The 17,891-nt window shown below is 28.6% G+C and overlaps 1 protein-coding gene across 1 annotated transcript; it reads right to left on the reverse strand.

Moving 5' to 3' along the window:
• Nucleotides 1-294: 294 nt before the first annotated feature.
• LOC145191418 (multidrug resistance-associated protein 1-like) lies at nucleotides 295-17,301 on the reverse strand. Its single transcript, XM_090074101.1, has 20 exons — nucleotides 17,191-17,301; nucleotides 12,402-12,670; nucleotides 12,239-12,323; nucleotides 10,734-10,795; nucleotides 10,355-10,486; nucleotides 9,846-10,067; nucleotides 9,039-9,216; nucleotides 7,673-8,896; nucleotides 7,479-7,562; nucleotides 7,234-7,375; nucleotides 6,226-6,509; nucleotides 3,606-4,118; nucleotides 3,230-3,429; nucleotides 2,782-2,908; nucleotides 2,526-2,627; nucleotides 1,973-2,119; nucleotides 1,524-1,682; nucleotides 1,273-1,439; nucleotides 998-1,192; nucleotides 295-727 (listed from the first exon to the last, which is right to left on the reverse strand). Exons 2-20 carry the CDS (start codon nucleotides 12,668-12,670, stop codon nucleotides 607-609), a joined length of 4,413 nt encoding a protein of 1,470 aa, XP_089930227.1. The 5' UTR covers nucleotides 17,191-17,301; the 3' UTR covers nucleotides 295-606.
• Between the last annotated feature and the right edge of the window lie 590 nt (nucleotides 17,302-17,891).

Consider the following 17,891-nt stretch of genomic DNA (forward strand, 5'->3'; position numbering starts at 1 on the left):
TGCGAATATGTTGAATGTGAAGCATGAACTTTTAAAAACAGCCCTAAAAAATTTGCTTTAAACAACTTATAGTATGATTAACATGTAGTGTTCAAACCGAACCCACTATATTTATGATTTTTATGCAGTAGTAACAGAACACGGGTGATACGTAGAGAACAACTTTTAAGCCTTATTTATTATCGAAAATACAAAAAGGAAGGAAAGTTTAAAACAAATAAAACAAAAAATTTTCTAATAAAACTTTATAAAACTTTTTATTCTTTACTTGTCATAAAAAATCCGAAATTTTTTTAAAAAAAAGCAACAAAATGAGCTGTAAAATGATAAATATTTAAAATAAAAATAAAGTCTATCTAAATTTAAAATCATTTCGAGAAACAGCACCAAAAAACAAGCTCATAAATATTGACAATTAAAAATTTCCTTCAGAGAGTTGAATAAATTTGAAAAATCTTTTAGTTTTTATATATATATATATTGTTTTATATTTTAAAAATCTATCTTTCTTGAAATACAATGATAAACATATTGTCGAAAAAAACATCGCTCAAACTTTTAAAAAATAAATTAAAAAACAACCAACAGAAACAGAAAGGTTATAAATTATTCTGTAGAAATACTCAAACCTGCATCTCTTAGCATTTTGTAAAACTCACCTTGCTGTCGGGCTAAGGCTTTTGGAGAGTCGTACTCCAAGATTTCACCATGACTTAGAACAATAATTCTAAAAAAAAAAAAAAAAAAAAGTTACAAAAAACAAATTCATCGTTATTCAACGGCGCATTTTTTATTGAAATGTAAAAAAAGTTTTCCGGAATCACTACGGTAAACATGTCAGCTGGTATCTTAGTCTCTCAACAAAGAACTCTGCATCTTATCAAATATTGTTAGAGTGAAATTTTGACATTCAATATTTAGAAATTTCTAGAACTTTTCGCGTTGAAATTGGCGGTACATAAGAAATAATTAAATAGCAAGCAAACATTACACATACTTATCATAATCCAAAATTGTGTTTAACCGATGGGCAATGCACAACACCGTGCTTGACTTAAATTCTTTTCGAATAACATCCTGAATGAATGCATCTGTCTCGAGATCCACAGATGATGTAGCTTCATCAAGAATCAGAATTTTGCTTTTTCTAAGGACTGCACGAGCAAGACACACCAGCTGACGTTGCCCAACACTAAGAAAAGAAGACAGGATTTCCTTTCATGGCTTTAAAAACTGCTTACATATATTTGTTCAAAGATGTAAAGACATTACCTTAGGTTTTCTCCTCCTTCGAGAATTTCATGCAACAGAGCACCCTCCAGACCAGAAACATGTGTCTTTAGATTTGATATCTCTAAAACTTTCCAGATATCAGCATCATCAAACTGATCAAATGGATCAATATTAAAGCGCAATGTCCCAGAGAAAAGAACTGGGTCCTTAAAGTAAACAAAAGACCTTATTAATAATGGAATAAAAAAGGAGAAAGTGTTAAGAACTTTACAAATATGAAAAAGACTTACTTGAGGTATAATGGTTATTCGAGACCTGAGATCCTGCAGCCCAATAGTCGAAATATCAACATTATCTATTAGAATGCTTCCTGAAGCTGGTTCTATAATGCGGAATAGAGCATTTGCAATTGAAGATTTACCAGCACCAGTTCGACCAACCAAACCAACCTGTATGAGAAAAATTATCTTCTGACTCAAATATTATTAGACAACTTTCAACAGGACTTCTCTCAAGAAATTTTATTTCCCTAAATAGAATCAGCTAAGAAACAAATCGAGTAATGAAACTACTTATTACACCATCCTTTTGAATATCTAATTAGGCATCCCAAGTATTGAAATTTGTATAATTTTAAATTCAACTTTTTTAAATTTAGCACACTATTGCACAAATATTTTACTCTTTCCATCTTGCAGCTGTCTGAACTAAAAAGTTTAAACAAAAAAAAACTACAAACCTTTGCTGTTGGCTCCACACTAAAGGATATATTGTTTAGTACCAAGTCCAAATCCTTACGATATCTTAAGCAATAATTATGAAACACAATTGCACCAAAACTGGGCCATTCTTTCTGAGGTCGATTACTTTCAATAACTGCTGCAGCCTAAAATTGAAAATGAGAAAAAGAAAAAAAAAAAAAATAGCAAAAACACAACAAACAAAACTAATTCATGATAGAAAACATGCAAAGCTATATAGAAGAAATTAAAATTACAATATAAATAAAATATTTCATATATAATATTCTCATACTTTATGGTTAAAAAAAGTCACTAAGAAATCATATATAATAAATCAAAAATCATAAAGTTTTAAGTATAAAGGTTTGTTGCCATTTGAGTATTATTAGCTTTTAGCAAGCACATACACTATTATTTTTAAAATCATATTTACATATTCATTTGATTGTTGAATATTATGGGAAATACAAAATAAAATAAAATTTACTATTGCTTGAAATGCACTTTTCTCAATCAAATTAAATGATAGATATGTTTTTATTATATTACCTCAGTTGGAAGATCAATATACTCCTTTACTCTTTCTACAGAAATAATGTTAGTTTCAAGTTCACTTGACATTCGTACCAGCCAATTTAATGATTGAGTCACCTAAAAATAAAAAAAAAGTACTGTACATTAAACCTAGGCTACTTATTACTCTTTCAAAATTAGCTTTTATTAAATTCTGAAGTAACAACATAGCTTTTTAGTTTTAATTTATGCTAAGAGAGTGTAAAAAATTACATATCAATTCTGCTCTAACCTGAAGTGCATAAGATATTGATAATCCAACCATTCCGGGAGATAATTTATCTCGTTGAATAATGCACAACAAAGCTGCAAAAAAGGTTATGAGATGACCACAAGTCTCCAAGCGCATTGCTAACCACCTGAATGCAAATAACAATATAATAATATAATAATATTATTATACTAACTTTGAAGATTTTATTCTTATCAATACAGCACAACTGTTAAAATGGAAAACATTCTTTGTAGTACTGTCATTCTGTAGTGGTTGCTTAGTGATAAAAGTACTCACTTTTACATTATTATGTTAGTTAATGTTCATCGTCCAAGTTTTTTGTCAATGTATGTTGAACCTGCTCAGTCATCTTATGATCTGAGTTTCACTTGTCATTTCTGATGACTGCTCCAAGATTGTCTCTGCAATTTTTGTATATTTCATGCTAATTGTGGTAAAATCTCACCTGTTCGAACATATTATCGGAAAACTGGCTTCTTGGCTAAAATCAATTCTAGATTCATTCTCAGATATAAACTCATCATTTAAATGATAAGCACGTATTGTAGATGCACCATTGATACTTTCAAAGAAATGATTGTAGATAGGAGAACGCCTAACAGACTCAATGCGTTGAAGCTGTCGAGAAGACGCTACATAAAAGCGCTAAAAAATCAAAATTATTTTATAATCTCGTAGATCAAGTAGAATATACTTTTTATCTAAAACATAAATTTCTTAGTTACCCTAATAGTTCTACATTTAATTTTTTTTCTATTTATTTTTGAGTAACCTTTACATGAATACATAATATATTAGAATCTAATATACTTATGACAAACCTGAGTTAGAAAATAACCCACTCCGATCGGAAAAAAAGCAGCAAGGAAGATTGGAGTTGTAAAGCTTATGACAAATATAGTACCACATAATGTAAAAAAACAGGACACAAAAGATTTCAAACTTTTTGGAATCGACTCATCAATTAAGTTGATGTCTTTTGAAAATCGATTGACTATTCTTCCCATAGGGGTGGTCTCAAAGAACATCATTGGACATCGTAGAACATTCTTTAAAAGGTTATTATGAAGTGCTTTTGAAGCCCTAATTACTCCTAAACAAATAATGCATGCTTGGAACCAAGCAGATAGAGCTTGTGATGCACCCAGTGCTCCATAAATACCTAGATACAAATCCCGTTTCTTCTCAGAGACACCTTTGTCGGAGCTCCACCACGCTAACCAAATGCGAGAAAAAAGTGAAAATCCTTCAGTTATTAGACCAAAAAAGAGAAAAAGGAGAGTCAAAAAAACGCCAATAGACTTCGAGTAGGTCAAGTATACTGATCGCTTCACCTATAAAAAAAAACATTAGGGAATGTTAATAAGCCTTTTAATCTAAAAAAGAATATTTTAAGAATGAAGTAATAAAAATGATCTGCATGATGTAGCAACCTTTGTTAAGTAGCTACAAAATTTTATCTATATTAAAGATAAAATAATCTTTCATATCAATATTTTCATAAATTTAGTTCTTATTTACTAACTATAAATTGCAAAAATTAATATAACATAAAGTAATAATAACTATTGTGATTTGATTGCTTATCCCATTAACTTACATCCTTAAGACACAGATTTTATCAAATCATGTGAACTAAACACAGCAAGAATCTTTAAAGTAAGGCTTTACTGTTTATCATGACAACAGCAACATTCTTTTAATAGAACAATTCTGATGTTGATATTTTATTTTACTTAAAAAAGACATAAAAAAATTTTCTATTACTTATGCGTTATTGTTTATAGTAATTTGATGCATGGATTTAATTTTAAATTTAGATAAAAAAGAAATGATTTCAATAAAACTTTTTGTTATTTTGAAATAAATATATTAAGTACAAACATTTAAAATACAAACATTAAAAAAAAAAAAAAAAAACCAGATAAACTGAGGAAATTTTATCTTTTTAACATTTGCATTCATAAAAACTTTGAGTTGAAAAAAATGTTGTCATAAAAACATAAAAGTATTTAATAACTTTTGACTTTTGAGGAAACAAATCAAGGAATTGAGGAACAATTGAGGAACATCTTCAACAAAAATCAAATGTGCTGCAAAGAATGACAACTTTGTACCCAAAGTTTCATACTGCTGTACTATAAGGCAAGTTTTTTTACAGAATGTTGAAAAATAAAAACCTTTCATAAAAAAAATTACTCTCATTTTCTTAACAATTCTATAAATGAGGCAAATAAGGCAAAAAAGGCAAATGAGGCAAGTACACTTGCTCATCTGTGGATTCTTATCAATTCCTGTTCTTTTTATTTTTTTCTTTCTTTAAAGAAGAAATGTTCAAAAACAACAGATTAAATATCACCATGCTCCTTTAACCCTTAAATTTGCCTGACTGAAAACACTTTTTAAAAAAGGAGCTTTTCTTCTAACCTTCCAAGTTGTGTAAGCAAAGTGCCCCCTGCAAAAATGCCCTGAGTAACCTACTGACTAGAGATGAGTAACTTTTGATAAAAAATTCTGCCATTTTAAATCGGATCAAAATTTATAAAAAGATTTCAAACATCAGAATTTCAAAAAAATTTCAACGCTCAAAAGAAACAACCATTTAAAGTTTAAGACCCCCCTCATTTTTTAAAATTTTTTTAATTTTATAGAAAAAAGCATAAAAAAACAAACAAATAGAACAATGGTTTTGAATTTATTTTTAATGGTATTTATCTCATGTTAACCTAATTTTATTTTTTCTTATCTCATGTTAACCTAATTTTATTTTTTCTTATCTCATGTTAACCTAATTTTATTTTTTCTTATCTCATGTTAACCTACTTAAAAGAGTGGTTTAACAAAATTTGAGGTAAAAATAACTTTAGTCCGCTAAAAAAGACCAGTGTAATACAATGTAAAAATTCTTGCAAAGTTTGATGAGATTTTTTGTTTTTACTCTGTTTTTTACATGTAAATGCTTTAATTATAATAATTATAATAATTATATCTGCCTAATTAAAATGATGTTTATTTTTCCAGATTGATTCATTTAAAGAAGGTCCTGAGACTTCTAAACAGCAGAGTTTGCTACCCAATCTTACAATCTAGTTTTGATGGTTGTGCAATGCCTAATTGCAACCCAATGTGTTGAGAGAGAATGATCTTTTTGGATAAATTCAATTGGTTACTTTATGAGGGAAAAATTTTGAGTTTTCTACTTTTAGACTTAAATTTAAAGTGAACTAAAAATAAAAATTTTTCTTGAACTAAAAATAAAAGTTATAACAAAAAATAAAAGAGAGGAGAATTTTACAAAATTAAGGAGAAGAAGAAAAGAAGAAGAGAAGAAGAAAAGAAGAAGAGAAGAAGAGAAGAAGAGAAGAAGAGAAGAAGAGAAGAAGAAAAGAAGAAGAGAAGAAGAGAAGAAGAAAAGAAGAAGAGAAGAAGAAAATTAATTACCCTTCCAGTGTCAGAAACTTCCTGAGAAATTAAAACTTCTGCTTGATTGGAATCTTTTGCCAAAACTACTTTTTCGTGCTGCGCAAGTATTTGTTGAGCTTCTTTTTTGTATATTTCATTTTTGTCAACTTCATCATTTTTGTCACTGTTTTTTAGATCTTCAAATACTGATACACAGCTGTTTGATGTGGCATAAGCTAAGTTTGTAAAGCTTAGAGCATGCTCTGAGAGCTCGCTCAGTGTATTGTCTTTGCCAACAATATCAACATGAAGATTTTCTAGATCTATAAACAAAACATGATCTAAATTTTTTTCAAATCTAAATTTTTGAAAACCAGTAACATATGATTGGTAAAAAAAATTTGATTGAACTTAACATTAATAGTTTAGTTTTAAGTCTGTATTTTGGTAACATGAAGTTTTTTTTATTTTTTTATTTTGGTTTAAATTTGGCCAATAAAGTAAAGATAACAATATTTTTAATGAAGTCTGATTCTATATTGATCAAAAACTAAAGGGCACTTTTGATGTTGACACTGTTAAGGAATGAATAACAGATTCAAAGATTTTATGTGGGTGTCCAACTTCATTTGATGATAATATGGATGAAGGTTGAAAGTTGAAACAGATTTTATGTAGGTGTCCAACTTTAGTTGATAACAACCATATGAAGGCTGAAAGTTGAAAGTTGAAACAGAATTATACACCACACAACTTGAGAATTTACATAAAATTTACTCAAGAGGAATCCAACATCATCATCCATCCAACAGATCTTTAACAGATCTAACAGTGGATCTATAAGGCTTTAACAGCATCCTGATTTTGAAAGTGTATTTTAACTTCAGAAATCAAGAAACTTGCACAAGAATAAATAAATTTGAAGCTAAGTGACAAATGTTTTAATAGATCAGTTAAGCATTGCCACAAAAGTATTTTACTTATGTTTCATGGTCATTAATAGTTATTTTTTTCTACCGACTAAAAATATCTGTAGATCATATTTACCAGCAATTTCTTTGATCTCATCCTCCTCCTTTTCTAACGAACTTGATTTAGCTTCATCTTCATTTACTGCTTGGTAATGAAATGTTCTTAAAAATTCAGCAAATGCTCCACCACTGTTTTTCAGTTCTTCATAACTCCCACACTGAAATAAAACAGCTAAATCCTTAATTTACATTCCAAATAATTATTTAAATAATATACTAAACATTTTTTTAAAATTTTTTAATAATTATGATAATTTATACCTCAGATACTTTATTGTCATTTAAAACAATAATATGATCAACAAAGGGTAAATATGTAAGGTTATGAGTAACCAATAGGCGAGTCTAAATGAAAAACAATAAAACAAGCAAAAGTGATATATTTAATAAGAACCAACCTTTCTTAAATTTTGCATAAAATTTTTGTAATAAAAATCAATTTTCTTTCTTTTTACCTTGTTTTTTAATAACCCTTTACTTCCAATAACATGATCAAAGATATGCTTTCCAACATGAGCATCAACTGCAGACAAAGGGTCATCCATAATATAAAGTTCTGATTTATGATAAACAGCCCGAGCAATTGAGACACGTTGCTTTTGCCCACCACTCAAATTGATACCTTTCTCACCAATTTCAGTTCTATCTCCTCCGACTAATGAGTCAATGTCAGGCTTCAATGCGCAAGCATCAACAACCTTATTATACCATTTACTTTCGTAATCACTCACAAAAACAATATTGTCACGCAAACTTTTATTTTGGATCCATGGCTGCTGTGAAACATATGAAATACTATCTTTTACAAAAACATCTCCACTCACTTTCTTTATTTCACCAAGTATTGCAGAAACTAGAGATGATTTCCCTGAACCAACTTGACCAACAATTGCTGTTAAGCTTCCGAAAGGAACTTTAAGATTAATGTTCTGCAAAATGGGTTCTCCATGATCACTCCATTTAAATGTACCGTTGCGTATTTCAATAGCATTTTCATTATCTGTATAATCTGTTTGAGAGACTGGATCTAACTCTTCACTCTTTAAGAACTTTGATAGCCGTTTAGCTGAAACTCTAAACTGAGCAATATTTGCAATGACCATAGGCAAAAGGAACAATGGAAATCTAAGTATGTTAAAAAGGGAAATGGCCACAAAAGCCTTTTCAGCTGTTAGATTGTTCCCCAACAAAACATAAACTGAAAATGTTGAAAATGAAACCAAAAAAGGAGCAAGATTCAGTGAAAAACTGTGGTTTGCTTGCAATAACATTGCTTTTTTAATAAGCTTTAACTCGTCATTCCTAAAGTTCATTATTTTTGCAATAAAACTATCTTCCCAAGAGTACAACTTTATAACATTGATACCAGCAAGAATCTCATTCATTAATTTAGATCTGCGATCTTTATGAACCATTTGCCTAGCTTGGTATTTCTTTTCAAATGTTGAAAAACAACTAGTCAATGGTATAAACAAAAGCAACACACCCATACCAGCTAGAACAGACCATCCCATTAAAAGATAAAGGTATACTAAAGATACAATTATTTGAAATGGACCTGACCAGACTATATTGAGATATGTTAAAAGATCATGGCATTTCTGAGTATCAACTGTCATCAAGTTAACCATTTCCCCAACAGTGAAATCAACTCTACCAAAGTTATTCAATCGAAACATCTACACAAAGAAAAAAACAAATCGATAAATAAGTGTGCAAATGTGTGTCAAGAAATATACCAAAAATGAAAAATAATATCATTCAAAACTTAAAAAAATGCAACACTGTTTAGAAAAACATAAATAGTAAAAACCCGTCTACCTTTTTATAAACTGCTGTTAACAATGATGATCTCACTCTCAAACTGGTCACAAAAGCAATTTGGAAATATTGATGCAGAATTATAGAACCCACTAAGCCTGTTACAAACAACATAGATGCATACAGGTAACCCCAAGAACTACCAATTCCTCTGTTTTCTATTACCTCGATAGATTTCCTAAGAAAATAAACTCTTTCCTTTAAGGGTGATTAATGTTAAATTAACTACCAAATAAATATTGCAACAAATTTTTCCTAACAATTGCTAACAAGTATTTCTGTTTTTTTTTTGTTTAAATTTTTATTATTACTTTTGTTAAATTTTGCTATAATTCAATTTAAAATATTTTATGTTAAGCATTCTAACTAATCTAATTTTAAAAAATAATAAAACATTATTTAAATCACTGATTATTAATTTTATTACTTAGGACATGTTAATCAGGAGGTCAAGTTATTTTTTGCTAACTCATTTGATCTTTTTTTAGATTCAGACAACTTGTTTCAATTTGCTTTTCTTTATCTTTTTTCGTTTAAAATTTTTTTGTTCAATCTTTTTCAAATAAGACTGTGTTTAATCAGAGTTTGTGCACACTTTACATTCAAGCAAATAAGAATATATATAAGAATATAGTAAGAATATTAAAAGGTTCAATAAGAAGATTTCAATGCTCATGATCAGCATAAATTTTTAAAACTTAAATTGAACATTTGTTTTTTGTTTTGATTTCGATAGGTTGGTTTTTATTCATAAAATATTTTGTACTACCCACCCTCTCTACACCTTTTAAATGGTATTTTACCTACCCTAACAACCATGGTTGCACAAACAATGAACAATCATAAACCAGCTTTAACAAGGCTGCAATCAAATAAGGCTTTCCACACGTATAAAACAATGCTTTTGAAACTGATGGTTTGTATTTATAGGATTTAACAGATTTTGGAGTTTCAGAATTTTTTTCTTGCAATAAATCTTGACCCTTTACCTTTTTTTTCTCTTGACAAACCTCTTCTATTAATGGACTACTAAAAAAAGATTAATCAATAGTTAACCAAAAAATGCATTTAATCTCACATGCCACTAATGACATAAAATTCATTAAAAAAAAAGACATAAAATTACATAAAATTCATTAAAAAATAACTATTTAAAAAAGGCTTATCAGTACAGAGAAGCATGGTTAGTTGCAGCTTGCTCCTGAAAAAGTACTTTCATTTAAAATACTCAGTCTAGTAACAATGAAAAAAAATTTCATTTGTTAGACCATCACCAAAACCAAAAAACAACATCAAACAAAAACACTATCACTCACTTTTTTTGCTTTTCCATTTCCCTGGCCCAATACTTTTCAAATCTTTGACCAACATATTGTGCCGTATTCTTTTCTTGAAGTTGCCAAAGATCATTATCTTCTAATGGTCTCTTGAATCCATCAAACACCAATCTAAAACAAAAATATTACACATTTTCAAACTTTTAAAACAATACACAAATTTAAAAAAGCATATTTAAGCAACATATCCATTTTAAAAAACTAATTTAAATTTAAAAGATTTTTGATTTGAGAAAAACAGAACTTTATATGGTGTAAACAGCACTTTATATGGTGTAAACTTAGATGATAAAAAGTTCCGAAGAAAAAGTTTTTATTAGAAAAAACAAAGTGAAGAAAAACTTTCAATAAAGTTTACCTTGTAACCCATCCAAAAAAAAAGCGAGACAAGATGTTTGCTTTGTCAGCAGGACAAACTGGCTATGAGAAAAATTGATTAATTCTTCATTTCAATAAGGAGATGATGAAAAAAAATTAATGACCACAAAAAGTATAATTAGAAATGAAATTTGAAATAAAAACAAATGCAAAAAAAAAAAAAAAAAAAAAACACTTTAAGTTCCAAAATCCTTTCCCTTTTTAGTCTTGACCTTGGAACTGAAACTCCTTGGTCTTGACCTAGACAGGCTCTTGGTCTTGGATATTAAATTATTTTGGCCTTGACCTTGGAGGTAAAGTATTTGACTTCAGCATTTTTCTGGTGCTGCATGAGTGTGGGCATTAAGCTAATTTCATGTTTAACATAAAATAAGTAGATTTATATATAGGTAGCCAGTACACCATCATATCAGAATATATAGATATATATCCTGGTATGATGGTATACTGACGGTATACTTGATTGGTATACTGGTATCAACTTTACATATATTAAAACAATATATATTAAAACAATATATATTTATATTGGGTTGGAAACTTAAAACCTCAATATAAATGCTGTATCAAGTTGTTATTTGTTACCATATTGTAGTAAAAAATTGTTATTTGTAACTTTAGCATTCTTTCTTTTTTTAATATGAAAAAATTTTTTATTTCTGGACAAAACTAGAAGAACTGATTTACTAATTTTTGTCATTTTACTAAATATCAATATGATGAGAAAAAACAACACATTAACTAAAAAAAGGGATATCTAGGATTTTTTAAAGCACTCAATGTTTAAGTTGTTTTTTGTTTGGTTATATGATAATTTAAAGAGTATTTCATATAACAACAAAAAACCTATGGCATGCAGGTTGGAAGTAGTTTGAATTACCCAGAATTTCTCAGATGATGAGACTTTTTCCAAAATTGAGAAAGGTTACTGATGGTTTCTGTAGAATTAATTATACATCAAAAGAGTCAGAAAAAATTGTCTTCCTTACTTTTTATATTATACTTAATACAATTTTACAAAAGGGGCTGATGTTACAAAAATGGTGATAATGGTTATTGTAGGGTTTATTGCAGTAGGAATTTTTATGTTTACTTTATCAACAATCATTGAACTAAAAAAACCTCTGTACCTATTTACTGATGGAAATTTTACATATAATCAATAAACAAAATGATTTAATATCTAAAATACTAATGGCCATAAAAGTATGAAATTTTCAAAACTGAGTGAAATCAAAATGAAAAATCTTTATGGAAGTCTAATAAAAGATTATTGCTTGGTAATGAAACAGTTGCTTGGTAATGAAATCATTGCTTAGTAATTAGATGCTCATTGTTTGATTTGCGATGCTTTTTAATAGAAAAATGTCAGATTGTTTTTTTTTTTATACAATTTTTATTGTAACCAAAAAGTGCATATGTATACTTTTACCACTCAAACACAATATATACTAAATATATACTTAATATAAATAAAAAACTGACCTTTGGTTTTGTTAATGGAACGTTTGGGAAATAAACCATATGTCTCTTTTTCTCTTTTTTACTCTTTTTAACATAACGGACACCACTAAAATGGAAGAAGTGTGTCATTTCTCAAAAGAAAAAACTCAAGACTTGTTGAATTTTAAGTGAGAATACAAAGTACCTGACTCCATCACCAGTTAACGGGGCAAGTAGTGATGTCATTACATAACCTTGCTCTCCAGTTTCGGTAGATTTGCATAGAATCCAATGGTCTAATACATCACTTATCATAGACATAGTTTCACCCCGTTTAAATGATAACTGTGTTGATAACTCCGGAGTAACAAAGGGCTGCTCATGATTGCTACTTTCATTGTTGAGTGGATCATAATCATATAAAGCCACAAACAAAGATGGGACATTTTTAATTAGACGTTTTTTCTTGACCATCTTTTCAAAGTAAAGCAATATTAATTTAAATAAAAATCAGATAAATACATAAAAATGTAAGCACTAAAAAACTTAAACTTAAAAAGTTAATTAAATGCCATAGTAGCAAACTTTATTGATAAAATATTTATACCTAATAATATACTTTAAATTTACAGTAGTTAACATAAAGTTTACTCATTACTTAAATTCTGAACAAAAGTTTTTTACATTACATAAGTTTTTTACTCAATCTGTTCTTAAAACATTTTTTGTTGTTGTTGATAAAAGGGGTGGAACTGAAGCTGTATAGATTACTCTTTACAAAAAGCTCATATAACTTATGAGTTGTTTTTTTTTTTTTTTTTTTTTTTTTGCAAAAAAATACGACCTTATCTAAATGAAAAAGGAAAGGTTTTGCCATTACATAACAATAAGTGCACAGTTAAAAGTTTATTTGAACTCGATACACGATTTCCTTTGGTTGTCGATAAAAAAAATTGGATTTTGAAAATATTTAGACTCATCGGATATAGTTTTATTTCCATATTATTTGAATGGGAAAACGAATAATCATTTTATCTAGCAGATTCAATGAACGTCTAGTACCTCAAGTCGTTTTTTTTAATAGTAGGATTGTTTGATTTCGTTTTTCACAAGTCTGATCCTAGGCTTTGGCACCCTTTAGAAAGCCTGAATGAGTACGCATAATTTATTCTTCGTCTAGCCATATAATTAAACAGATCTACAATAATTACTTATTTCGTAACTATTATTAAGCCTGGCGATTACACCGCAAAATCCTTTAAATCCTTTTTTTAAAACGGTTCTTCGGAACTGTTGAATGCGCTTCATGGAATATTTTCGATAATAATATTCACCCAATCAACTTTTGACTTTGTCATTGTTGCTGTCGTCTAAAAGTCAATTTTTGCTTTCACAGAAAAAAAAAAAAAATCACATCTAAACTCAACTTGTACTTTTTTGTTTATTGAGAAATTCTTTATACACTGAGGGTTTTTAAAGAGCCCTCTCTAATCGTTAAGAAGTCATCTGTACTTCGTTTATATATTCAAGGGTTCCTTGAGTCCTTAAAAATAGCCATAGATAATCCCTAATAGCTGACTTGTATGATATACACATAATGATAACGTGAACTGAATGCGGGGAAAAAAGTTTTTTCAAAGTTCAAAGATTATTTAAGTTCCAATATTTAAAGAGATAAGCAGAGATAATCCCATCGATGGTCGAAGAAATTGCCTTAGTAATTCAAAGACGATTTGTCGGCAGTTTCATTCTCCACTCTTTTTATCCTTGGACGTTTTGGTAAATTTGCTGTTTAGTATTCGTAATTATTTTTGTTTTATAAACGATGTAGATAGCTTAAACGTTTTTCATTGCATGACGGCAATGAAAAACATCTAAATCGTCACTTTATCGTTTATCGTTACATTTCAGCGAAATTAAACCAAGACTAGAAATAAACCACTTTTTTCCGAAAATTAATTTCCGTCGCTGAACGTTGGCAATTCATACCAAATTAAAACATCCAATTACAGTAGCAAACGAATTACACACGCCAACAAAAGAACGCTTTTTCCGTTGCATGAGATGTTTAAACTGAATTTTATGTACTTTTAAATGCTGATTTCAAATCTTAGCTTTTGAAAAAAAACTAATCATTTAGTAAAACTAGCATATAAATCATATTTCAATATTCAACTTGGTGATCAAAACAAAAATTGGAATCGCTATTTTAGTCTTGTTAATACAGGCTAAAAATAGCTTATCCCAACATCCCTTCTGCTATTAGACATTCAACATTCTGATTGATACTGTTGATAGGGTTGTTCGATAGTTCAAATCGAAGCCTAAAACGCATCCTTTGCATAATGGCGATATTTTTGGTCCTGTCCAAATGGTCATTCTGTTTATTTGCAAGAAACCATGACAACGAAAATGGTGCTTAACTTGAATAAATATCCGGAACACAACTGGATTATTTATGTAGATCTAAAATGGAAAGCTTTCTCCTTGGTCAGTAGAAGGTTTTGCTAAACCTTCATGTTATCTCTGCATGTGGGACATTTGAGCAAGAAATCAACGCTGTATACAAAAGGAACGGTTCATTTGCAACCCAAACCAAGTGGGAATGTCAAATAATGCAAATGAACTGACTTTTAGTAGAGAAAAAAAGGCATTCCCCACCACTCCATCTTAAACTTTATGAAACAATTTGTTTCATAAAATCAAGTTTAAAGCGCTGAAAACCGATATGGTTTGCTTTCAGCACATAGTTACAGACAGGTCAGGTTTGCCATTGGAGAAAAAAAAAGGAAGCAGTTTTTGATGGGCCACAAACTCGCTATTTTATAAATGATAAAACAAATTGCTAAAACAAGATAGCAAGGAGAAGACGGTTTGGTTGTTGTTTGTGTTGTAAAAAACTTTCTTTGAAGTAAAAAAAAAATTAGAAAATTCTTTAGATTCAGTTGTTATACTGTTGACAGCATTTTGTGATTTAGGGTGCAAAATAAATATAAAACTTCATTTTATAAATAGTCATTTTGACCGGTTTTCTAAAAATCTCCTAAAAAAGATGTGTGTGAATACAATAAAAAGCGGTTTTACCGAGATCTTAAGACAATTGAAGATCATTACCAAGGATGTTGGAGCAAATGGCAGACTCCTGTTGGAGTATTGATTAAGATGATTGAGATGACTCTGGAAAAGTCCCAGCAAGCACACAACGTTGAAACAACGTTGAAATAACGTTGATCAACGTTGATCAACGTTATTTCAACGTTTTTTCAATGTTGTGTGCTTGCTGGGAAAGGACGTTGGAAAAACTGAAGTTTAAATTCTTTTTTTATAAATCTATAAAAATGTTGAGACTTTGATATTTATGCTTTAAAATCTATAAAAAATGTCGAGACTTTGACAAGATGACATTCATGCTTTAAAATGTTCATTTTCATCGGTGATTTATTTTTCTTTTACTATTGTATAAAATAAAAACTTTCAAAGTATACCCAAGCAATTCCAAATGAGTTTTATACCTGCTATTCAGAAATACCTTGGGAAAATGTGTTAATTACCTAGGTTTTGCAAGATAAAAAAAATCATTGCAAATAATCTGTAACTTGCCATGATAAATCTGATGTCCGATTTGAATTCAGTGTATCAAAGTAGAGTAAGAACAAATGTCAAAACTAATGCAAAAAATTTTTTGTTGGCCTGTGTTTCAAATTGCAATATTTTCGTTAAATGCAAAAAAAAAATTAACAATAAAAAGTTTTAATTACTTTGAATTCAAAGTTTACTTTCATTAAATCTATTTGTATTACAAAGAACAAAAAATACATATAATATACAATATATATATAAAAATAATATGCAATATATAAATATAAAAATAATATGCAATATATAAATATATAAATATAAAAATAATATGGAAATTTAAAAAATTATGATAAGTTTTTGGTTTCTAATCTTTAAATGAGGTGTAAAAATGTTCTTTGTTACTTTTTTGGATGAACTATTTTTCTATAAATAAAATGATATGGTACTTTAAAGCTTCAAAGCAAAGCATTATGGTTCTTTAAAGCTTGTTTTACAAAAAATCTTAACTAGCAATATTTTTTGTTTAATTTTTTGATGATTTTTAAAAATAAATTTGACTCTTATGGTTTGGGGTGGCACCTCCAATTCCCGCCTTTCTCTTCGCTTACAGCTGTTTGTTTTCTTATTGTCAATTTAATTTCAATTTCCAGCTTTTTACACACATACTCTAAATATGGCTAATCGTGGTTGTAAAAACATTCCTATGTGATTACATGGTTTAATCGTATTTTAATATTTTAATTCCAATCTGTCATTCATAAAAATTGGCTTAAAATATTAAGTTTAATGATTATATTTTGCTTTTTTTACAAGCTTTTTAGTTTTGAACACAATTTTTGAATATTAATTTTGTTTGGTCGCCGTTGCTGAATCAAAAATCATTTTTAAGCATATGACAATTCATTTCAAAGTTGTTCTGGTTGATAAACTTTGGCCTTTAAATGATTAAAGCTCAAGAATTTTTGGGTCAAACACGCGTGAAAAGTCGCGCACCTCGTGCACGCAAAATTAATAAAGTATTCAACAATCTTCATTTAATTGCAATAATGAGCATAAGTAACAAGCAGCGAAAAAAACTGAAAAACGGAAGTCACAGTCTTGCGTTTTTTATTGCATCTAAAAGAAGCATGCTGGAGAAATTAGAAGCTAACACGATATAATCTAAATAAAGTTGATCAAAAACTTTTGAGATATTCTGAAATATTTGAAGCACTGCTGATTATTTTTTATGAATTTTTACTGTTTTTGCATTGAAATCTTAAAAGTTAAAAACTCAAAACCACATTTTAGATTTATAAGTAGGACTTTCGCATTTTAGTTACCAGAATGAAAAATAAACTTTGGGTTATATAAAAGGTGTTTTATTAACGAACAATTCTTAGACGGTATTAATTTAAACAAATCAACTTACTTACATTAGGAATTAAGCAGACGATAAAGTAGTTTATGACATTTTCAACGCTTTCTTTTTTTTTTAGGGAACTATTTTAGAAACTGATCACGTATTTCTTTGTTAAATTTTTTCGTTATTAAATTTTTTCGGGAAGTTTTCCAATTTTCACTCCTTCATCGGCTGTAACTACGGAAACTGTAACTATGGAAACTGAAATAAATAAAAAAGTTAATTGTAAAAAAATAATATTTTTCTAAGCATTTTCTACAAATGTTTTATTACAAAAATAAAGTTTTTAAAAAATATTTACAAAAATAAAGTTTTTAAAAAATAGGATTAATAGGAAATGCATGCATATATAATGCAATAGCATTAATAGGAAATGCAAGATATTAATAAAACCATCAATAAAACATTAAAACTTAGGTAAAAAAATTTTTTGTTTAATTTATTAAAATTCATTTACAATAAAAATCCTTTAGATTCAGTTTTAAATTGTTCAAAATGTTAGTTGTACAACTTACATTTCCAACATACTTTAAAACCTCTTTTTAGTTTTGTTTGATTCGTACCCAGGTTTTTAGTCTAATAGAAGTGTTAATGACTATGAAATTTTGTAGCTTTAGAGGTCAACTTTAGTAGGTTTAAAGAATAAGCTGTATCTATGTGAATGTGTATTAGTCATTTGATATTCATAATATTTTGATAATGGATCGATAGTAA

The sequence above is a fragment of the Hydra viridissima genome, unplaced genomic scaffold (assembly GCF_058129835.1).
Source record: "Hydra viridissima isolate aposymbiotic clone 2 unplaced genomic scaffold, HvirCarnegie_v1 scaffold_16, whole genome shotgun sequence".
Taxonomy (NCBI): Eukaryota; Metazoa; Cnidaria; class Hydrozoa; order Anthoathecata; family Hydridae; genus Hydra; species Hydra viridissima.